The following is a 24,165-nucleotide window of genomic DNA, read 5'->3' on the forward strand; positions in this document are numbered from 1 at the left end:
GGCTGTGCATTGTGGAGGAAATCTATGTACTGTAATGGAGAGATTTACACATAGACTCAGGATAGAGAAGTTGTTTTTTGAAAAATGGGAGAAATGGACTGAATACACGACCCAGAAGAATGACAACACAGAGGATTGAAATGGACTGTAATATGATGATGAAAACTATGTAAAATGTTGACCCTGTAAATATGTGCGCATGTGACAAAATAAAAAATCAGTTTATAAAAATACAGATTTAGTTTTTCTTCCTTTTCTTTTACTTGACATTTTTATTCAAGGAATGTATACGTTGGCAATTCCAAAATAGCAGATATACAAGACAGGGTTCCCACACATTTTTACCAATGAATTTCCAAAACTTTATCCAGAATATTTTACCCAATTCATTTCCAGGACTATATAACAATCATTCAGCACAATAACAAGTCTTTTACTCCTATGTGCAATGGACTACCAGACTCATTACGGCGGAAGGGGGTCCACAGCCAAGGGGTCCTTGACAAAAACAAATGACACAGATGCTTTCCCGGATTGAAGGGTATAAGAACGCATAGGCTTAATCCTGGTCTAATATGGGTTTAAATAGTCAGGCAGAACAAGCAGCCATTACCTTGAAGATCCAGGAGGCCAGCATGCGTAGAGGGGGGATGAAGGTGGGGCGGGGCGGGGACGACTGGTTGTCCACACTGATGCCAAGGTTGTCCCGGATCTGAAACCACGTCAAGACAATGAGCACAAACTTTATGATCCACCGTCCGTCGTGTCCTTCTTTGTTCAAGCATGAGTGGCATGGCATGGGGCCTCTACCGTACCAAGGTTATTATAGTTAATAATAATATAATATATAACGATAAGGAAGGAGTAGATGTGAAAAAAAGTAGTTGACTGAAAAAATAACAAAATCTGGGCTTTATAAAAATATATATACAGGTAACCAACTAATCTGTGTTGTGTCTGTATACAAAACTGATTCAAACAAATTTCAATCACTCCTTAGTTTTTGTCTTTGTGCATTTATTATTTAGACCTAGCATTAAGCCTAGATTTTCCAATCTCTTATCTCAGTGGTTCTCAAAGTGGATTTCAGGGGATTCTCTAGGTTCCTTTATGGGGGTCTAAATTGACCCTTACCCGTCTGTAACTTTTACAGTGTACAAATGGAACCAAATGGACCCGTTTGGGGAGACCTTCAGAGTTTGAGAACCACTGTCTTGGCTGGTTTTTGAATTCATAATTCTTTCAACCCGTTACCTTAGCCAGCTTGTGCCAGAGCTCGTACAGGTAGGAGAAGACCTTGGCGTGGATCCTGGGGCAGCGGATGCTGTTGACGTCTCCCAGGATGCCCAGGATCCTCCGCCACAGGACGAACGCCGAGTCGGCGTGCCAGCCGGTCAGGCTGCCGCCAGCGATGATGCTGATGTCATCAGCCAGACACTCACTGCTGTCTGCATGGGGGTGAGAGGGGGAGAGAGAGAGAGGGAGGGAGATTGTAAAATGATAATGTTAATTTAGGCCCGAGTGCAAATCTGCGCCGCAGTAGATTTTCACCACTTTAACCATTATTTTATGCTTTAACTGTTAAAAAATAGCAGATGTACAAGCTCACAGGCACAGAGTGCCACGCTGCGAGCTTGTAGATCTGTTATTTTTGAAAAATCTTTTTTTTGTTCAAGTCTTTGAATATTTTTGACCCCATTCTATAAATGTCTTCTAAATCCTTCTTCTAAATCAGTGGTTCTCAAGCCGTGGACCCCCCATCTCAAAATATGTTGTTCCAGGGACCACCCAGAAGCAAATATATTTGAATTACAAATGCTTTTAAAAAGATATATTCAAAGCAAAATAAAATCACGATTTTTCAAAAAATAGCAGATATACAAGCTCACAGCGCGGCACCGAGCTTGTATATCTGCTATTTTTCAATAGTTAAAGCATTAAATAATTCTAGGCCTAAACGGCTTAATAAACATATACCTCTCTGGTATCCATCCCTGTAAATCAAGTGCATTGACAGTTTGGGTTGAATAGTATTTGATTGGGTTAGATGAGAACTTGTCAAGTTATCACAGAACAGCACTGGGATTATTTCATCATTAGTTAATAGTGTGAATCCTCAAGCCGCAGCCCAAATCAGAAGCGTTTCGTCAAAAATGTGTGTCAAAAAAGCACTCCTGGGGAAAAACAGGGTTTTAGGTGACCTCATGCATTGCAGAAGATGGACATGGAATAAGTGGACGTTAGTCATAAACTGCATGAGCACAGCGGAGAGGAAGGAAGGAAGTGCCTCTAGAGCAGTGGTTCTCAACCTTTTCAAGGCCGCGACCCCCCAAATAATATTTGAACTGGGGACCCCCGCCAACCCTGAAGAACACTAAGCGTTGAGGCATTACATTTTGTATAACACGGTTCTATTGTGAACATAGCCGATCTACAGCATGTAGATCTGCTATTTTCACAATTTCTGCCTCTAATATTTGACAATTTGGCCGATGTTTAATTTGTCATTTTAGAGGTATTAAAAAGTCCTTAAATTGTCGCTTTAAAATAGGCAGATACCCTCTATACTAGTATACGCTTAAACTTTATGTTGGTTTATTTACTGTTGGGAGAGAAAACAATGTTGTACATTAAGTTAATCATCTGGGGACCCCCAAACTAATGTGGGGACCCCCTCTGGGTCCCCTCAGGTTGAGAATCCCTGCTCTAGAGGAAGGTAGAGACCCCAGTGAAAGAGAAAGTCAGGATGAGTCCAGCGTTGTACGTCGTGTAGCAGATATGAGGCACTTATTCAATGAAACTCGTTCAAATGCTCCGATCGCTTGCTCTGCCCTTGGTAGAAAAAATGACAGATTGCACAGTACAGTGTGTACACTCTTGTGTTATTGTTGCTCTGTAGTAGAAAGTCAAAACAGAGGAAACAGAAGGTCTGCTGAAAAGAAGGAATGAACCAAAATGACGGGGAGCCATGAAATAGAAAGGGCGACTTCGCTGATTTTAATTCAACTCCAATCCTTTTGTTCAATATAATAATAAATAATGCATTCTTGTGTATCGTGACTGCACTTCAAAGGGACGCTGGATGCTGTCACGCGCGTCTGACAGCATCATCTGACGTGTTTACTTTCACATAATCAAGGCGTACATTACTGTTAAGCCCGATGACTCAAAACAACCCTGTTGACGTCATGGTCTCATGATGTCAACATTTCAAAGAAATATGGGGCAAGCGTGGTTTGGTTTAAAATGAGTAAAGTTTCCCTTTTATTAAGGAATGTTAAGATTAACCACTTAAACCCTATATACTTAGTTGATCAGGATAAGTATATGGCCAGGGCTCTATACTAGGTCTGCTCCCTGTTTCCCTCTACACCAATTGCCCTGTCTTGCATGCAACCTTAACACTCATGCCTAGACTTCTTAGGTATTATTCACTATTTGAAGAACATTTCAAAATTGTGAAAATAGCCAATCCACATGGTACACGTTGTGAGCTTGTAGAGCTAATAGAATTATTTTTAAATACAATAAAATAAAATAAATCGCTAAAAAGTGTAGGGGTATGGCAAGATAGGGCCCATAATCACTTTACTGAAAATAGCAGATCTACAAGCTCAGAAGTGTGCTTGTAGATGTTTTATTTGCGCAGAATATAACCACCAGAATATGGACACTAGGGTTCATGTGGTTAAGAAGAGAGTGTACAACAGAGAAGAGGAGGATATAGTATACAGTATGAAGGTAGAAGTCTCGAATGTAGACCACAATACCCAGGTGGTTAAGAGCAGTAAGTACAGTAAGTAATAGGAGGATAGAGGATAGTATAGTACGTAGGGAGAGGTCTCGGCCATAGGCTATAATACCCAGGTGGTTAAGAGCAGTATATAGAGTAATATAAGTAATAGGAGTATAGAGGATAGTATAGTACGTAGGGAGAAGTCTCACCATAGGCTATAATACCCAGGTGGTTAAGAGCAGTATACAGTAAGTAATAAGAGGATAGAGGATAGTATAGTACATAGGGAGAGGTCTCGGCCATAGGCTATAATACCCAGGTGGTTAAGAGCAGTATACAGTAAGTAATAGGAGGAGAGAGGATAGTATAGTATGCAGGGAGAAGTCTCGTCCATAGGCTATAATACCCAGGTGGTTAAGAGCAGTATATACAGTGAGGATAGAGGATAGTATAGTATGTAGGGAGAGGTCTCGGCTATAGGCTATAATACCCAGGTGGTTAAGAGCAGTATATACAGTGAGGATAGAGGATAGTATAGTATGTAGGGAGAGGTCTCGGCCATAGGCTATAATACCCAGGTGGTTAAGAGCAGTAATAGAAGGATAGAGGATAGTATAGTACGTAGGGAGAAGTCTCGGCCATAGGCTATAATACCCAGGTGGTTAAGAGCAGTAATAGAAGGATAGAGGATAGTATAGTATGTAGGGAGAGGTCTCGGCCATAGGCTATAATACCCAGGTGGTTAAGAGCAGTATATACAGTAAGTAATAGGAGGATAGAGGATAGTATAGTATGTAGGGAGAGGTCTCGGCCATAGGCTATAATACCCAGGTGGTTAAGAGCAGTATAAACAGTAAGTAAAAGGAGGATAGAGGATAGTATAGTATAGTATGTAGGGAGAGGTCTCGGCTATAGGCTATAATACCCAGGTGGTTAAGAGCAGTATATACAGTAAGTAATAGGAGGATAGAGGATAGTATAGTACGTAGGGAGAAGTCTCGGCCATAGGCTATAATACCCAGGTGGTTAAGAGCAGTATATACAGTAAGTAATAGGAGGATAGAGGATAGTATAGTACATAGGGAGAGGTCTCGGCCATAGGCTATAATACCCAGGTGGTTAAGAGCAGTATATAGAGTAAGTAATAGGATGATAGAGGATAGTATAGTACATGGGGAGAGGTCTCGGCCATAGGCTATAATACCCAGGTGGTTAAGAGCAGTATATAGAGTAAGTATAATAGGAGGATAGAGGATAGTATAGTATGCAGGGAGAGGTCTCGGCCATAGGCTATAATACCCAGGTGGTTAAGAGCAGTATATACAGTAATATAAGTAATAGGAGGATAGAGGATAGTATAGTACATAGGGAGAGGTCTCGGCCATAGGCTATAATACCCAGGTGGTTAAGAGCAGTATATAGAGTAAGTAATAGGAGGATAGAGGATAGTATAGTATGTAGGGAGAAGTCTCGGCTATAGGCTATAATACCCAGGTGGTTAAGGGCAGTATATAGAGTAAGTAATAGGAGGATAGAGGATAGTATAGTGTGTAGGGAGAAGTCTCGGCCATAGGCTATAATACCCAGGTGGTTAAGAGCAGTAATAGGAGGATAGAGGATAGTATAGTACATAGGGAGAGGTCTCGGCCATAGGCTATAATACCCAGGTGGTTGGGGGGCATGTGTAACCCAGACTGGTCTATGTTGTCATCCAGTGGGCAGTCGGTGGGCACCAGCAGGGCCGGGGAGGCGGGGGGGTTCTGGGGGTACAGGTGGAGGGATGGGGGCGGCGCCGAGAGCGCATGAGGAACATACTGAGGAGGACCTAAAAACAAAACGAGGGGAAGGGAAGGGAGAGGAGAAGGTACAAGGTAGGGAAGGATGACACACATCATTCATACTGGATTTGATAAACCCACTGACCCGGAACCACTTTAACCATTGTTTTATGCTTAAAATATTTAAAAAAAAATAGCTGATATACAAGCTCACAGCGCGGCACCGGCTATTTGGAGAAAAAAAAAGAAATCGTGATTTTTGGGGAAAATCTTTCAAAATACAGATCTTTCTTGAAAGAATTTGATATTGTGTAAAGTACATTTTCTTGAAACTTTCATATATTTCTTGAAACTTTTATATATTCTAGATACATTGGACATTCTGTGAATTATTCCAAACCTTTTTTGGTTGAAACTTTTTTTATGGCATACAGCTCATGAATATCAAAAGTCCATATTTCAAAATATTACAATATTACACGAGACCACTCAAAACAAGGATTTATAATAGAGAAATGTCAACCTTCTGAAGTCAGAGTTGCTTGAAGTCCAGTGGAAAGTCAGTTATGATTTGGGGTTCTATGGCATCTGCAATGCTTTTTTAACACAATATTCTAATTGTTCGAGAAGGATCTGTATATAGTTTAAAAGCGAACATTTGTAACTCAGATGTTTGCTTCTGGGGGGTCCATCATATTTTGAAATGGGGGTCCGTGGCCAAATACATGTAATTTTGGGGGTCCTTGACATGAAAACGTTTGAGAACCACTGCTTTAGAAGAAGGGTTTCGAAGACATTTATAGAATCGGATCAAAATATTCAAAGACTTGCAGACATTTTCAAGATTTTTCAAAAACAGATCTACAAGCTCGCAGCGCGGCACTCTGTGCTTGTATATATACATTTTCGTTAACAGTTAAAGCATAAAATACTGGTTAAAGTCATAATGTGTTCCACATCCCAATGGTTTAAGGGCGTTATGGGGTGACATGGCGTACATGTAAGGGAGGGGTGGGGTCAGTGTGAGGTTACAGCAGCCTCGCGGTCAGGGTTCTTATACTGCCACACTTCCTTAAAAAAAGATTTGATTTAATGTTTCTCGAGGCAAAACAAGATTGAAAACACATTTCTTTTGCACATCTCTGGGAGCATACAGTACATACACAGTTCCGTTAGCGTGCACACATAACATAACAGTCTGGGTGAGTGTCATGGCTGAACACGAGGATGTTACGTTGACATTTGGTTTCTGGTTTCAGGTGAACGACCGCGTTGCTTCACAACCGGATTCGAGTGTGTGGATCTGCTACTTTTGATGCTTTTGTGTGGTCAAGCAGGGCGTTAAAGGTAGGGTAAGTGATTTCATTTAATTCAAATAATAACAAAATGGGTCTTATGTTCTGATAGTACTAGTTGAGTGTTTGGTCTATAATTATGGACACTTTTTATCCTGTGAGGAGAAAAAAGCAGTTTCAGTTGCTCCACCAAAACTGTCGGGTGACAGGTTTTCCTCCAATCAGGATAGAGTGGGGCCTTCCTCAAATCATGGTCGAGTGGGGGCCTTACGCACACCAAGGCCTACCCGCACTTAGCCCCATATAGAACCTCACCCGTCGCTGCATACTGTTGTGCTCCGAGATGAGGTCCTATAAAGGTGGCGTAGCGATGGCCCGGACCGCCTCCACATCAAGTTGGAAAACACTCAAAACGAAATTTTATCCAAAAAGTAAAGGTAGTTCCGAGCTCCCAGACTATGGTTTTCCATCCCACAGTACATAAAACATGCACCAGGGCATGAAACAACGGCTTAAATCGCTAGTTTTGTAATGTTTTTCCATTCAAGCGGAACTGTTGCCAGTACTGTAGTCTTGCATAGCCAGAGAGCATTTGCAAATTGCGTTAGGCAACAGTCTAGCCACGCGAGACTACGCCAGGGGCTTTTCTGAATTTAATGAGACTAAATAAGCGATTTAAACCGTTTTCCCAACGCCGTGGTGCATGTTTTATGCATCATCTGTCACCTACACGAAAACTGAAACTGAAACTTAAAGTAAACTTAAGTGAAATCACTTAACCCTAGATAAGAGGTTTCTGCCCAACAGCAATGTACATTGCTATTGACATGTTGGAAAAAAAAATGTTGGAATGTTCATTTTCCATCATGGGAATAATGTTTCTCTTTACCATCGTGGCAGTTAAGCATTTTCACCGGGGATTTACTAATTCAATCTGTGCTCTGCCACGCTCGGATGATAGCGCTTTGATTCCAGAGCAGAGCCTCAGAATGGATTTATGAAAACACAAACATCATTTCTTTCACTCCTTCCTAGCATCATTTTGTCATTTCATATATTACCGTTATTATTTTCTGCAAAACTCTGCGCATGATACACCGAGTCTCACGCCAGTTGTGAGACAACCAAATCAACAACCAAAAGTATGTTAAGCAATGTACACCCATTTTGTATGCTTGTGTCTTATTGACCTGTATGTGTTTTGGAGAATTCCAATAAAGAAACCTTGAACAAAAGTATGTTGAGCAGCTGTGGTGTAAAGTAACTAAGTACATTTAAGTACAATCTTGAGGCATTTGTACTTTACTTGAGTATTTCCAATTTTCAAAACTTTTACCTCCAACTCCACTCCAATCTTTGAGGAAAATATTGTTCTTTTACTCCACTACATTTATTTGAAAACTTTAGTTACTAGAGTCAGAGTCAAGGGGGAGAACATGAAATGTGAAAGTTTGAGAAACACTGCCCCCACTACTTCGTAAAAGAGTGTCGCGAAAAGGTAGCCAAACATAGTCGATCTACCAGCTGTACGGTACCTGCCAGAGCCTGGTTGTGGCTGAGCAGCAGGTTCCTGTGGTTCTGGGGGTCTACAAGCTGTACGGTACCTGCCAGGGCCTCGTTGTGGCTGAGCAGCAGGTTCCTGTGGTTCTGGGGATCTACAAGCTGTACGGTACCTGCCAGAGCCTCGTTGTGGCTGAGCAGCAGGTTCCGGTGGTTCTGGGGGTCTACAAGCTGTACGGTACCTGCCAGGGCCTCGTTGTGGCTGAGCAGCAGGTTCCTGTGGTTCTGGGGGTCTACAGGCTGTACGGTACCTGCCAGAGCCTGGTTGTGGCTGAGCAGCAGGTTCCTGTGGTTCTGGGGGTCTACAGGCTGTACGGTACCTGCCAGAGCCTGGTTGTGGCTGAGCAGCAGGTTCCTGTGGTTCTGGGGATCTACAAGCTGTACGGTACCTGCCAGAGCCTGGTTGTGGCTGAGCAGCAGGTTCCTGTGGTTCTGGGGGTCTACAAGCTGTACCGTACCTGCCAGAGCCTCGTTGTGGCTGAGCAGCAGGTTCCTGTGGTTCTGGGGGTCTACAAGCTGTACGGTACCTGCCAGGGCCTCGTTGTGGCTGAGCAGCAGGTTCCTGTGGTTCTGGGGGTCTACAAGCTGTACGGTACCTGCCAGAGCCTCGTTGTGGCTGAGCAGCAGGTTCCTGTGGTTCTGGGGGTCTACAAGCTGTACGGTACCTGCCAGGGCCTCGTTGTGGCTGAGCAGCAGGTTCCGGTGGTTCTGGGGGTCCGAGGTGACGTCCATGTGGGCAGACTGGGTGGACTGGGTGTCGGCCTCCTCGTCGAAGGCCTGCCAGGGCTGCCAGGGACCCTCGGTGTCGTTGAGGTAGCCGTTGGACGCGTCGCTGCTCACACTCTCACCTGGACGGAGGACGGGGTGGAACAACGCTACTGGTTATACCACATTTGTAACTCAAATATTTGTAAAGGAGAGACATTTTGAAAAAATACAATTAATATAAAAGCTAGACTGCACTCCAACTTGCCCCTTGTGCACACGCGGCCATATATGGCCTACTTGTGATCCTGCAGAGCGTGCAAGTACTACTTTTACTGCTGTTTAGTGCTGTCTGTATGCAGGGGTTAAAGCCAAAAAAAGACTGACATTTATTTTCAGAGCATGTCCCAATATGTGATTTCTGAAGCAAACCAATATTTGGGGTGTTTCCCTGAAGTTCTGAACTGCCTTCAGTGAATGTGTGTGTGCCAATCCATGCTTCATTTTAAAGAAGTATCTTCTGAAGTTCTGTTGTTTTCTATTGCTAGTCTGGCCAATTCAAATACTCATACAGTATCTTGAAATTATGACTGCTTTTTAGTTTGGAGATCACTTTGCTAGCGTATTGAAGACTTTGTCATTAAAGGAGTAGTTCACCCCCAAAATGACTTTTTTTCTATTGATTACTCAGGCCATGGAGAGTAGAGTTCAATAATATGTTTTGGTTTTTGTCGCATTCCTAAGACAAAAATGTGATAACAATAAATTTACCCCCATTGATTCCGGATGGTGACCCGTTTCGAAACTGGTCACCATCCGGAATCAATGGGGGTAAATTTACTCGAATCAAAATTTTGTCTTAGGAATGTGACAAAAACCAAAAAATATTATTGAACTCTACTCTCCATGGCCTGAGTAATCAATAGAAAAAAAGTCATTTTGGGGGTGAACTACTCCTTTAACGCCACGACACCTCCCCCTTGTTTTATTTTTTTGCAGATCTGCACTGATCTCAGAAATAGCCCCTATGGAATCCTCAAGACGGAAATCAGCCCCCAGAACTGAGAACTTTAACCCCTGTGTATGTACAGTACTGTTTGTGGGTGGGCAAGCTGGCACTCTGTAGAGGTGCCAAATTGCACCTTGTTATTTATATCAGGTAATGTTGCACTTGTTGGTGGTGACGTCACCAAGAAATGTGCAAGAAATGTGCTCCCCCATTGGCTAATGGTAATACACTAAAAAGTGTTCCCGGCCTGAGGGGGTAATACACTTTAATGTGTACCCGTTCAGAATGGGTTCTGCTTCTGATTCATATTCAATTCATAATATTACTCTCAAGGCATGCCATTATTGTCAAACATTCCCTAATCTAAAGATTTGTCAGAATCACAGATGACTTCACAGATCAAGTGAATGAGTACACATATTAAGTTTACTTTTCTCTCTGAGCTTGGGCCTTGCGTTTGTGCTGGCGTTCCCTTCAGTGCTGTTGCTGTCCAGCTCAGCTGGACTGCAGCTCCGCCTGATGAGGATCTAAGGAGCAAAGACATCACCAAGTTAAGACTGCTGAGGGACAGACTCTCGTCGTCAAACAAACCCCTCGCAGGCGAAATTACAACGTCATATTCAGTGGTGTAAAGTAACTAAGTACCTGTACATTTATTTATATACATTTAAGTGCTGTACTTTTTACTGTACAATTGTGAGGTATTTGTACTTTACTTACAAGCTTTACTTACAAGCTCACAGCGTGGCTGTGAGCTTGTAGATCTGCTATTTTTTTTAAATCGTGAAAAAGTGTTTCTATGTCAGTGGTGCTCAAAATATTTCATGTGAAGGACCCCCAAAATGATATGTATTCTATTTGGCTACGGACCCCCATCTCAAACTATTTCGCAGCAACATTTTAGTTACAAATGTTCGCTTAAAAAAATACATATACCGGTATTCAAAGATTTGCACACATTTTCACAACTTTTTTCAAAAATAGCAGATCTACAAGCTCGCAGCGCGGCACTCTGTGCCGCGCTGTGAGCTTGTAGATCTGCTATTTTTCAATAGCTAAAGTATGAAATAATTCCGCCTTGGGCCCTATAGTTACTCAGTCCCACTCCCTTGTGACGCCCCTGATGAGGGGTGACACGTATGACTCTCACCGCCGGTGTCTCGCTGTTGTTCTCCGTCTCTCTCCTGCCCTCTGACGTCCTGCCGTCAGAACCACAGGAGGTGGGCGAGCACTCCCTCTTCTGGGCTGGAGGACAGACGCAAATAAATGTTAACGTTTGGAAAAATCACATTACCGCCAGGTAAAGGAAATTGAGAACAGTTTCTTTGAAGCCATCAACTCTTGAAGCATCACTTGGAGGCAAGTAGGCAAACCATAGGCAAATGAAACCTAGAGGTCTCAAATCAATCAACAGACATTGATGATAGTGTCGTGACATTCGTGAGTGATCCGTATCGAAGGGATTATGTCTTCTGTGTGGAGAGGAACAAATTCTGTCACTTCCTCAAACATCGTCGTTCCTTGAGTCGTTCATTTTCCGCTGCGTGTATAAAAGCCTGGTGATGTGAGGTTCAGTGTGTCCACGTGTTCATATCCTATTATAACAATGCAATGAGCTACTGTACGTAATCGGAGCTACTGTATGTACTGCTATTGGGCATGTATGCCAGGGAAGGGGGAGGGCTACCTGGGAAGGTGTCTGCCAGTTGTTGGGTGATGTCAGAGGTGCTGCTGCTACGTGGCAGGGGGCTGTCAGCACCCCCCAGGTCCTCCTCTCCACCACACTCTGATAGCTGGCACTCCTCCACGTCTGGAGAGGAGAGGAGAGGAGAGGGAAGTTAGGACAACATCATGTTCCAACCGTTCCATTCTTATCATCGCTCAAAGCACATCATCATCAAGACATTCACGACAGTTACATCATGACAATTTACATTCCACATGTGTTAAGGTGACGTTACATGATGACAATCTGAGTGGACATGACACAAACCAGTGGTTCTCAAAGTGGGGTCCCGGGGGGACATAGAAATTAAACGGTTTGAGAACCACGGACATGGACTGTGGCGAGAGCACATGCGAGGGAGATGCAGAAACGGACTGGCTGGTTTTCCTTTAATTGCTGTGGTATATGAGACTATAGTCCACACCTTGAATCAGTTTATATCATGCAACGTTATTTCTTTCCACAGTGCTCCACAGTGCACCAATTATCTGCAATCACCAATTAATTATTAGCTGCGCTTTGAGCTGCATTTCATTTGAGCTGCATTTTCATTTCATTATTATTATTATTATACCGACTAAGCTATGGCCGCTCCCAAACTGTAAAGTACTGTAGGTATGGTACAACTTCCTGGAAGCATCGAGGTCTCTGCTCGGATGACTTTGGACAGCAAACATTGAAACCACAACAAAAACAAATAAACAGGACAGACACACAGTAAGGTTAACAGACACAGTGGTAGCAGATAGGACAGACAGAGAGGTATGAAAGACAGATGGCGAGAACAGGATAGAGAAGGTTCACAAACACAAACACACAGCCACATGCAGCCCCTCAAGCTTCATTTATATGCCATCGCGAGACGGCGTCGCTTGCCCTCCAATAATAACAACTCGGCTTTTGGTGCAAGCAACGCCGTCGTTCTACGCGGGAATAGGGCTGTCACGATTATGACTTTTACATGGCGATTCATTGTCACTCACATAATTGCAATTGACGATTTAATTGTGTATTTGTCATTGACAATTACATTTCTGTTTGGCTCTTAGGCTTCGAAGTTGCACATGGCAACTTAAATATACAAAGAATTTTCTGACATATTTGACAATTTTATACTTAAAAAAATAACATTGATTGTGGAAATAGCCGATCTATAAGCTCTGCTATTTCCACTACTCTTTGAAAGTGTTTGTAACCATATTAACATTTCTGAACATGGAAACAATTATGACGATTATGCAAAAATAATTGCGATTACCTCAAATAATTGCGATTAGACGATCATGCAATAACTGTGACAGCCCTACGCGGGAGGTATATAAATCAGGCTTCAGAAGAACGCACTTTTACCTGAGAGTCTGTGAGAACAAGCAGAGTTACCGCCAGAGATACCAGGCAAGAAAGAGCTCACAGTGTGAAGCAGCATAGGAACGCTTTTAGCAGCGGGCAACTCGTAAAGGTGGACACAGTTGCTGATGGACTGGCTTCGCTTAGCTTCCATCAGGAAGAGAGAGAGAGAGAGAGAGAGAGAGAGAGAGAGAGAGAGAGAGAGAGAGAGAGAGAGAGAGAGAGAGAGAGAGAGAGAGAGAAAGAAGGGGGAAAGGAAGAGGAAGAGAAAAAAAAGAAGGAACAAAGCAAAGGAAAGCAGAAAGTATTCAATGACAGCGTACTACAGAATGGTAAAGGAAACTAGCAATATTGAAAGCATAATTACTTTAACCATACGTGAAAATACAGTACGTGCAAGTCTTTGAATATTTTGGCCCGATTCTATAAATGTCTTCTAAATCAGTGGTTCTCAAACGTTTTCATGTCAAGGACCCCCGCAAATATTTGAGTTACTGTATAAATGTTCGCTTTTAAAAAGATATATTATTCAAAGATTTGCAAAACATTTCACGATTTACAAGATTACAAGATCTACAAGCTCACAGCGCGGCACTCGGTGAGCTTGTATATCTGCTATTTTTTTTTTTTTTTAAGTTAAAGCATAACATAAGGGTTAAAGTGGTTTCAGGTACAGATTAACAGTGCTTTAAAACCAAAAAAACATAAAAGAAGGAAAAACTAAATTGGTCCAATTATTACACAGGCGGGGCGACCGTGATGCCCTGCAAATTACTGTGGTTTCAAGACAAGGGCACAATAGTTACAATGACCAATGACGAAAATGATGAAAATAGCAGATCTACACGCTCACAACTTGCCCCATTGCGGTAAGTTGTGAGCTTGCAGATCGGCAATTATTTGGTGCGCAACACTGTTTAGTTTTTTTCTCATACCTTAACTAACGTCCATGGCATATCATGCACAGTATAGCGTATATGTGCTGCTATGCTCACACACCTTTATGTCTTACCTCAGATACTTACCGCACCGGATAGATATACGGTAGGTACCGTAATTGCTGGACTATAAGCCGCACCTGAATATAAGCCGCACCAGCTAAATTTAGAACAAAAAACAAATGTTTACATATATAAGCCGCACCTGACTATAAGCCGCAGGTGTCCTTCCTGCTTCCTGCTAGAGCGCCCCTGGTGGCCGTTAGCTGTACAAATCTATATTTAAATCCTTGTAAAAGACCATTGTAAAACTAACTAACTGGCCGTTAGCTGTAAAAATCGGTATATAAGCCGCACCGTTGTATAAGCCACAGGGTTCAAAACATGGGAAAAAAAAGCCGCGGCTTATAGTCCGGCAATTACGGGTACTATGTGTAACTCGTTTTTATTGATCTCTCTCTCCCCCTTCTCAATAGCTACTATCAATACTTCAGCCATCGAAAAATAGCAGATATACAAGCTCACAGCAACACACAGTTTGACGGCTTAAATATCAAAAGTTATGGAGCTCGTACAAAAACATTTCACCCACTCTTTTACACATGTAAACCTGACTGTGACGTGAGAAAGTTGAATCTGATTCTGTCACGGAGTGTAAATCAGGCTTTAGGTTGGGACAAGAGGTATGGAAACCAATCAACTGCTGTTATATCCTAGTACTGTACTGTACAGTGCTGTAAATAAACCTGTATTAACACATTAAAAATGCTTTGCATTGGTGCTGCAATGAATTTATAGTTTTTCATTAAGCTTGTTTCCTGCCCCAGTAAACATTTAACTCCACCATTAAAAATTGTTTGTTCATTATTTTCCAAAAGGGATCGAAATTAAACCAAATAAAATAACACAAGTTTTGGTCTAAATAAGTAGACATCCTGTACCAGTCAAAAACTGCATGTAAATGTTAATTAATCTCAAATTATGATTCCACAGTAAAAGAAAGAAAAATCCAGAGTGAAGTTACTGAGACAGGAAATTAAACATCTAAGAAGTGAGAATACATTAACTCTAAAATACCTGGAGCGCACCCGAGTCGCGTTAGATTTTAACCACTTTAACCATTATAGTATGCTTTAACTTTAGAAAAATAGCAGATATACAAGCTGCAAGCTTGTAGATCTATTTTTGAAAAATCGTGAAAATGTGTGCAAGTCTTTGAATATCTTTGACCCGATCTTTGACCCGACTTCTAAATCCTTCTTCTAAATCATGTTGTTCTCAAACTTTTTCATGTCAAGGACCCCCAAAATTACAGGTATTTGGCCACGGACCCCATCTCAAAATATGTTGTTCCAGGGACCCCCCTGAAGCAAATAATTGAGTTACAAATGTTCGCTTTTAAATAGATATATTCAAAGACTTGCAAATAAAACTCATGATTTTCAAAAATAGCAGATCTACAAGCTCGCAGCGCGGCACTCGGTGCCGCGCTGTGAGCTTGTATATCTGCTATTTTTTTAATAGTTAAAGCATTCAATAATCCTAGGCCTAAATGGGTTAACAGCCACGCACTCGTTTCAATTTGTCACTCGAGGGCTCTTAACCTCAACAAAGAAACCTCCAACCGCCACGATTGGTACATCACAAAAAAGCCCCCGTTTTTCCATTAAATCTTCAAAAACAAAAACTAAAAAACAAATAAGAAATAATGAGTGACACTCTGCATTTAAGACACTTAATTTATGCTGGGGATTGCTTTTGTTTCTAAGACTTTAGTTTAATTAGTGCCTCGGCTGGATCAAGGATGCAGAGTGGATTTGTCTCTCAAGCGAGGGATTATGCTCAAATTATACTTGGTTTCATGCCTTATAATAACCGATCTACAACAGGGGCGTCAATTGGGTATGGCAGGGGTATGCAGCTGCCATACCCTGGGTCCAGGGGGGAAAATACGTTTTAAACTAGTTTTAAATATAAAGGTGGTTGCACACTGCACTGCGTGTTTTCGTTGCGTTTTGGAAATCCGAAAGCCGTAGGCCAGGGAGAGAGAGAGGAAAGAGAAAGAGCAAGGGAGTCAGTGCGACAGCTGCGGAAATCGGGAAAAATCAACCCTGGTCCGAAAATAAATACGAAACGGGCGGCAGTGTGCAAACGTGATTGACATAACGTGAGGTAGATTTTTTTATTCACGCACTCCGAAATTCACTCCGATATTCGGCCCGAAAAACGCAGCAGTGTGCAAAGACCTTAAGTCATAAACCCGATTTTTGAGGACTCCTGTCCTGTCTCTAGCTTTTGCTGAACTGACGCCACTGATCTACAAGTGAACGACGCGTGGCAGCGTGGCGCATTGTGAGCTTGCATATCGTCTGTTTTTGGTATACAAATAAGTACCAGTAAGACTCCCTAATCCCTAAGATAAGCGACCGTAGGTCACTTATCTCCACAAATAGGGCAAAAATTTGTTTTTCCAAAATCTTCCTGATCCATGTTGATGACATGAGTGTAGACATGCTGTGTAGTGATTTTCGTGATTTTAGGGCAAAATCTGTAGGAGCAGTGTCCAAAAATGTGTTTTTAAAAATCGGCCTGAAGGTGGCGCTATATGGGACAGATTCATGTTGATGGGATGAGTGTAGACATACTGTGTAGCAATTTGCGTGATTTTAGGGCCAAAACTGTAGGAGCAGTGGCCAAAAATGTGTTTTAAAAATCGGCCTGAAGGTGGCGCTAGAAGAGGGCCATGTGAGAAATGAGGGGTGGGGTCTCCGCGTTGCCTTGGCGGACGAATAGGTACCGGCCCCGGCTCTCCCGGACGCTCCTAGCCCGAGTTACGGCATTTTATGTGAGCTGCAGTGGAGGGGGTCCTCCACTGGGGGCGTCACCACTTTTGCATCCGTTCTGGAGCACCAGGAGTGGGTGGTCCCCAGGAATTCCCCGTGAGCAGCCCCGTTGGGGTGGTCATTTGGTCATTTTTGCACATTTGGTCATTTTTTACACCTGGGGGTTCCCCAGGGACCTGGGGGTCCCTGAAGCTCCTTGGAGGTTGTAGTTTGGCAGGTAAGGAGTGTGTGTGCAAAATGTGGCATGGATGGGGGCAACGGTTGTGGAGATATAAGCAGGGCAAAAGTGTGACGTGTGACGTGTGACTCACTCACTCACTCAGGGACGGACAGCCGGTGGTGGTTTTGGTAGTAAATGCGACCTACGGTCGCAATAAGTCAAGCCTGCTATTCTGATGCTCATAATAACATAAGAAAACAGTTACTTTTAGTACCAACTATAGCTTAACGTCAACATATGTACAGTAGCTACCACCTCACATTAAAGGGGAAGACCTCCCATTTTCAATATTGAACTATGTCATTAATATACCTTAGAGGAGTTGTGTGGAAATAAAAAAAAAGTCCCCCCCCCTTCTGTGTTGCCTAGAACTGGAGGATTGATTTTGGGGTTTATATTGTAAAGTACAACTTGACAACTCCTCTTAGGTATATTAATGACATAGTTCAATATTGAAAATGGGTGGTCTTCCCCTTTAAGTCAATGACGTTAGTACAGTGCCACCCATTTCGTATTTATTTTCGGACCAGGGTTGATTTTTTCCAATTGTCGCCACTGGGTCCCTTGCTCTCTCCTTTCCCTGAAAAACGGATTTCGGATTTCCCAAACGCAACGAAAAGACGCAGCAGTGTGCAACCAGCTTTAGGCTCCAGTATCATGTGGATGACACTTGAGGCCTATAATCCCAACGTGAGCAATGAAAGGGAAGGACTCAATATCTTGATTCATACGCCACAGCACGCGGGTGTCGCTTGCCTGATCTGTGAGCTATTGTCGACAGCTTGTTTATCTGTTCTTTTTTTGGTAAGCGAGTATAAATGGGACTTGCGTTTGTGTGTACGTGTGTGTGTGTGTGTGTGTATGTGTGTGCGTGTGTGTGTATGTGTGTGTGTGTATGTGCGTGCGCGTCCTCCTCCAGAGGGAGATAAGATCAGTTTCCCCGTTTTATGCATATTAATAAGCATTAATTACAACCTTAATGAAACTATGAAAAAAACAACTATGCTATTGATGTCTACGGTGGAGGAGCGGGCGAAGAGGTAGACGGCGGGCCGGGGGGGCGTTTGAAGATCAATGTGAGAGAAATCCAATTAGGCAAGGAGAACAGGAACAAGGGAACTTGAGACGCTTCTGTTTCATGTTCAATCATGTCTGCTCAGTGCAAATATAAACAAGCAGAACACAATAAACTCAAAAACAAACACACACACTTCCTCCCGCGTCTGCTTTGAGATCTCGGCCCGCGTGCAAAGGAGGCGTGGGCTATTAAAGGACGACTTTGTTTTTTTTTTTACAACAAGGGTTCATATTTTAGATTGTAATTAGAGAAAAGAAAAGATGAGTGTTAAGCCCTTTGCACACAGGCGCGTTTAACCGCACGGATAAAACGGACAATATCATTTTTTGAAAAGAAAACAATGATTCTCTATGACCTCATGCACACCGGCTCCGAATTAGCCGTGCGACGAGTGGCTGCCACCGTGCGTTTTTTTCTCGATCGAACCCAGTTCGATCGAACGTCTTGTCGCATGCGGTAAAAACTCATCACTCCTTTTATGACTCCTTTTTGGATCCGCAGCGCCGATTCCGCACAGCCTTGCACACCAAATCCAATGCGTTTTATTCATGCCGCAAACGAAAAAAACGCAACTGTCCTGTGTGCAAAGGGCTTTACTGTTAAAATGTTTTCATTTACTGCTTTCTATTGTTTTAGCGATTTTAATGTCTTTGATTTCAGTGCAAGGGAGCATGCGTGCAAGTGCCTAAATGCCGGCAATTTCTTTATTACTATTTACAGTACCATTACTGATGCCTGGCGGCGTCGCTGGTTCGATTCCCGATCCAGACGACCTTTTCCGCATGTCACTTCCCGTCTCTCCCCCCATTTCCTACTGCCTACTGTCCTATAAAGGCATAAAAGCCCAAAAAACTAATCTTTGAAAAAAGAAAACAGCAGAGCTGGACAGACGGGTAGACGGTTCTTGTTGCTATGTACAGTGTATAGCAACATATCGTCACTGGCGGGCAGAAACCTTGTATCTCCGAGTTTCAAATTAGCATGTTTTTTCCTAAAGTAAAGCCCTGCTTCATCATACAAGACTGTCGCATAAAAACTTGTGAAAATGGTACACAATGTCTTGCACCGCGAGAGGTTGTGTGCTTGTAGATCGGCTATTTTCACTATTGTAAATCATCTTTAAAAGGATCCCTGGCTAATACGACAAATATGCCTTAATACATTATAATTGTCCTCTATAACTACAATGTAAAATTAAAAACACCTCAATTATTTTATTTCTTCTAGAAATAGCTAATCTTTCACTCAATAGGGGAAATGCCCGTCGCAAGTTGATGATGTCATAAATGTCATGTGTGATCTATCCCTATCGAATTTATAGCAAAAATAGAAAAATTACACATTTGAATATGTGTATATATTGATTTGATGCTCATATTAACCATATAAAGTAATACGTTTGTTTTTATTTTCACATGCATGCCATAAATTCCATAGGGATAGATCACACATGACATTTATGACATCATCAACTTGCGACAGGCATTTCCCCTATTGAGTGAAAGATTAGCTATTTCTAGAAGAAATAAAATAATTGAGGTGTTTTTAATTTTACATTGTAGTTATAGAGGACAATTATAATGTATTAAGGCATATTTGTTGTATTAGCCAGGGATCCTTTTAAAATGATAAATACAAAACAAACTGTTTTGGACAGTTTTTTTTTTTTGTTTCTACCCAACACATTTTTTTTTTTTTTTTTTTAATTTTGGATAAATAGTTTTTCTGAAAACTTTCAGGATTTAGAAGGAGTTTCTTGAATCAACACAGGTCAACATTCTACCTAGACGAGGCGCTCGGGCGGTGCAACGTTACAGTCCCTGCCCACCACCACGGAGGTCGTGGGTTCGAATCCACCGCGGTTTCATCCGGCTTTGCCGGGCGCCTGCACGAACACAAATGGACCCGTGTTTGGGGGAGGGAAGCCGGGCGGTTTGGGAGATAATGGTCACTGCACGTACTCCTGCGGGCCGGAGCGGCGGCGCCTGCCAGTGTTGGTACGGGACGAGTCGGACAAAGGCCCTGTTGTCTTCCTTTTGGGGGGATCCTTATTGGCAGGTGAGTCAGTGGGATACGACCGCGGTGACGACACAGAAATATGTGTGGGGAGGATTTAAGCCTTCAAAGGCTTGGAACGCATCCGTGTCACTTTAGATTTTGACCGCTTTAACTGTTATTTTATGCTATTAAAAAAATAACAGATCTACAAGCTCGCAGCGCGGCACTCGTGAGCTTGTAGATCTGCTATTTTTTTTATATATATTTTTTTGCAAATCCTTGAATATATCTTTTTTAAGGCGAACATTTGTGCCTCAAGTCTTTCTTTCTCGGGTGCCTGGAACAAAAATATTTTTTAGATGGGGGTCCGCGGTCAAATACTTATAATTCTAGGGGTCCTTGACATGAAAAAGTTTGAGCACCACTGATACAGAGACATCGTTTTTTTTTTCAGAAAACCATTCAAAGAAAATCATTCTGCCTAGATGACATTTAGAACAAGGAAGGCTACTTAGTGCTAGTTTACCCCCACTCCCGGCTCAACTTATAATTAGCCTGCCACCACCTCATCAGATAAGAGGCGTCCGTCGTTGTCTGAATTGAACGAACGGCGCGACGACGCGTGCCTAAAAAGCCGCTTTTCTGACACGCTATTACAGAAGGGGAACTGTGCGTGTGTGTGTACTGTGTAGGCGTGTGGGTGTGTGTGTGTGTGTACGTGTGTGTGTGCCTGACAGGGAAACATGTTGACACTGGCCAGTGACATGTTACAGAGGGAACAATGGAGGCCATCTGCTGGCTTCTTTTGTGCGCCGCGCGGGGCCTTTCAGAGGCACCTGGGCTAACGTACACACGCGACCTGTCCTGTCTGGAGGCTTTCATATGCAATCAATACAGTAATCTGGCCCCACACAGTTGCGTGGCTGCCGACGCCAGGCCGCCCACCAGACAGATAATGTTATCAGTAATGTAAGCCCACAAAAAGTGCCACTGGAAACATCGGACGGCGGGTTCGCCCCGATGAATGCGGCGCCGGTGTCGAGATAACACCAAACGCCAAAGTGTCATACTTGTTAACCCGTTAAGGACTAGAATTATTTAATGCTTTGACTATTGAAAAATGGCAGATCTACAAGCTTGTAGATCTGCTATTTTTGAAAAATCTTGATTTTTTTTTGCCAAGTCTTTGAATATATCTACCGGTATTTAAAAGCAAACATTTATAACTCAAATATTTGCTTCTGGGGGGGTCCCTGGAACAACATATTGAGATCGATAAATACAAAATGCTTACATTTTTATCCCACGATTTTGTAACCCATTTTTCACCCAGTGTCAATTGTCTAATGTAATCCTCCCTCTGCCAACCTGGGGAGAGCAACGGACTGAACTCATGCTTCCTTCTATGCATGAGGAGTCCAAGCCGTTTCTTTTCACCTGACAGCGGGGAGTTTCCCCGTTTGGACGTAGTGCGTGGAAGGAACACGTTATTCCAACCAGTTCCTTTCCCCTCCATCAGGTGCCCCGGCTGGCCAGGGGGAGGCAGTATAGAGACCAGGATTACTGCATGTTTTTTGTGAGGGTATCTACCCTAGGAGACGCGGGGAGAACATGCAAACTCCACACAGAAAGGCCCTTCTGCCAACCCCACCTAGGGTATGGGCACTGATGACGCGTAGGAGAGAACATGGCCCCAGCGCCCACAGCGTCTCCAGCAGGAATCGACCGCAGGACCTTCTAGCTGTGAGGCGAAGCGTTACCAACTGCACCACCGTGTCCCCTCAAAAAATGAGGGTTTCCACCCGACCATTTTTTTGTTTTATTTTTTTTAATTACCGGTATTGTTATTATTTATGTTTTTGTGTCATTTTTGAATAAATCGTTTTTCAGAAAACTTAAGTCAGGATTTAGAAGGTGGTTTTACAATCAGCATCAGTCCTGGATGGGTTAAGAGACGTTTGTAAAGGCTGTTTAAAGGCTGTTTAAAGGCTGTTACTGTTTGATGTACGGGCACTGGTTCTCAAAGGCTGGTCCAGGGACCACCGGAGGTCCAAAAAATGTACCGTTACAAATGAACCCTCAGTTAACCTCACATACATACTGTACTAGAGGGTGTTTATAGGCTAAGGACCCCTTTGCTGAGAGAGAGAGATGAAGCAGGGATCCCCACTAAATACATATTGTAGAACATTGTGTTGCAGTTAAACTTTTCCATAGATTTTGTAGATAACCACTTAGACCGGTTTGACAGCACTACCATCAGTGTTTGGTAAATTGTTATTTATTTATTTTACACAAACCTTTCTATATTTTGGATTCATGTTGATGTGTATTTTCCAGACATTTAACCACTTACAAACTTATGAACTTGACATTTGGCTCTTGCACCCCAAGAAACCCACATAGATTTGGAGGACCCCCTGTAGAAACTCTGAGGACCCCCTAGGGGTTCTGGACCCCCTGTTGAAGATCCCTGCTGTACTGGTTGGATATCGCTGTTGTCGGGTGGAAACCTTGTGTGTTCAAAACCGTTTGTTTTGTATTTATCATTTAAAATGATAAATCATTTAACTCATTGAATGCCCTTTTCAAGATGGCTGCCAAGTACCAGGATGCCACGTTCTTAAATTTCTAGTGCACGGATCAATTTTTACTGCACGGATCGTGCACGCCCATGCACCATATATGCACCATATGTGTAGTACTTTTTAACAGCTTTCAAACAAAAAAGTCCGCTTGGAAATCCGTTCAGGCATTCATGAGATAGAAGCCTTCAAAGTCAGACAAAACAAACACTGCCACCTTCCTAAATTTCTAGTGCACGGATCAATTTTTAGTGCACGGATCGTGCACGCCCATGCCTAGATCATGCACCATATGTGTAGTACTTTTTAACAGCTTTCAAACAAAAAAATCCGCTTGGAAATCCGTTCAGGCATTCATGAGATACAAGCCTTCAAAGTCAGACAAAACAGCCATTTTTGACATTTTGAAAGATGTGTTTGTTATGGGGCTAAACATGCAATTTCGCAATTGCGATCATGCCTAATACATTTGAGGCATTTTTAGATTTTTTTTTATAAAAAAAAATTTTGAAAAAAAAAAAAAAATATATATTATTATTATTTTTTTTTTCAAAATGGCTTCCAACTCGGGAAACTCGGGCTGTGGCAGATAGTGACGATATGCTATGTGTGTAGACACGTTTGTTTTTTGTTTTTTTCCCCTTGCATTTCATCCGTCAGACGGTGCAGTGCGAGTCGGGGTTTCTTACCGGAGGCCTTTTGCCGCACGTTGTTGCGTGCCTTCTCCACGCCGGGGGCCCCTGACGTGGTGGCCGAGCGGACCCTCATGTTCTCCTGGACCCCCCCGGGGCCCCCCTGCTCCGCCCCCGCCTGCTGGTTCCTCCAGCTCAGCGAGAAGGAGCGCGCCACCGCCGCCGACTTCTGGGACTCGCTGATCACCCCTGAAAAACACGTTTAAGGTCTTTATTTTGTGTTCACGTCTTACAAGAAACTCCTGAACACAAACGATAGCAGCTGCACAGACAAGTATTTCAGGATACAGATCGAGGGTGCAGGAAGCATCGCCTCCTCCATATTGGCCGGGTTTCCCAAACTGATTTTAGGTCAACATTTTAGACTACAAACCGCAATTTAGTGTCTGTGATAACTGGCAATGGCCGGGTTTCCCATAGCGATTTTAGCCCATCGTAGCTCACGCATGGTCGTAGAGACCAAGCCCCGACCGCCATGTTTACGGGTTTACATGGGTTCGGGCAGAGCGACTTATATTTAGCCCCTACAACTACACCAACATTCAGATTTCACAAACAAAGTGCTAATTAAAGTCTCACACCTGTCTAAATACGGTACGGCATTCTATAATTACCCGTATCCTCCGTGTTCTTTAATAAGAAACCTTTTTATCCG

The 24,165-nt window shown here is 42.8% G+C and overlaps 1 protein-coding gene across 1 annotated transcript in view; it reads right to left on the minus strand.

Annotated features, from left to right (window-relative positions):
- The window catches only part of ralgapa2 (Ral GTPase activating protein catalytic subunit alpha 2), a gene marked incomplete at its 3' end in the record, with an annotated part of 559,582 nt that overhangs the window by 149,274 nt on the left and 386,143 nt on the right, over nt 1-24,165 (minus strand). Inside the window, exons 17-24 of the mRNA XM_080751315.1 lie at nt 23,508-23,699; nt 11,771-11,893; nt 11,234-11,328; nt 10,514-10,610; nt 9,035-9,217; nt 5,400-5,561; nt 1,255-1,448; nt 614-712 (exon numbers count right to left, since the gene is read on the minus strand). Of these exons, the coding sequence (XP_080607441.1) occupies nt 614-712; nt 1,255-1,448; nt 5,400-5,561; nt 9,035-9,217; nt 10,514-10,610; nt 11,234-11,328; nt 11,771-11,893; nt 23,508-23,699 (1,145 nt within the window). The remainder of the gene's footprint in view (nt 1-613; nt 713-1,254; nt 1,449-5,399; nt 5,562-9,034; nt 9,218-10,513; nt 10,611-11,233; nt 11,329-11,770; nt 11,894-23,507; nt 23,700-24,165) is intronic.

This window comes from Nannobrachium achirus (genome assembly GCF_963921795.1).
Source record: "Nannobrachium achirus genome assembly, chromosome: 20".
Classification (NCBI taxonomy): Eukaryota; Metazoa; Chordata; class Actinopteri; order Myctophiformes; family Myctophidae; genus Nannobrachium; species Nannobrachium achirus.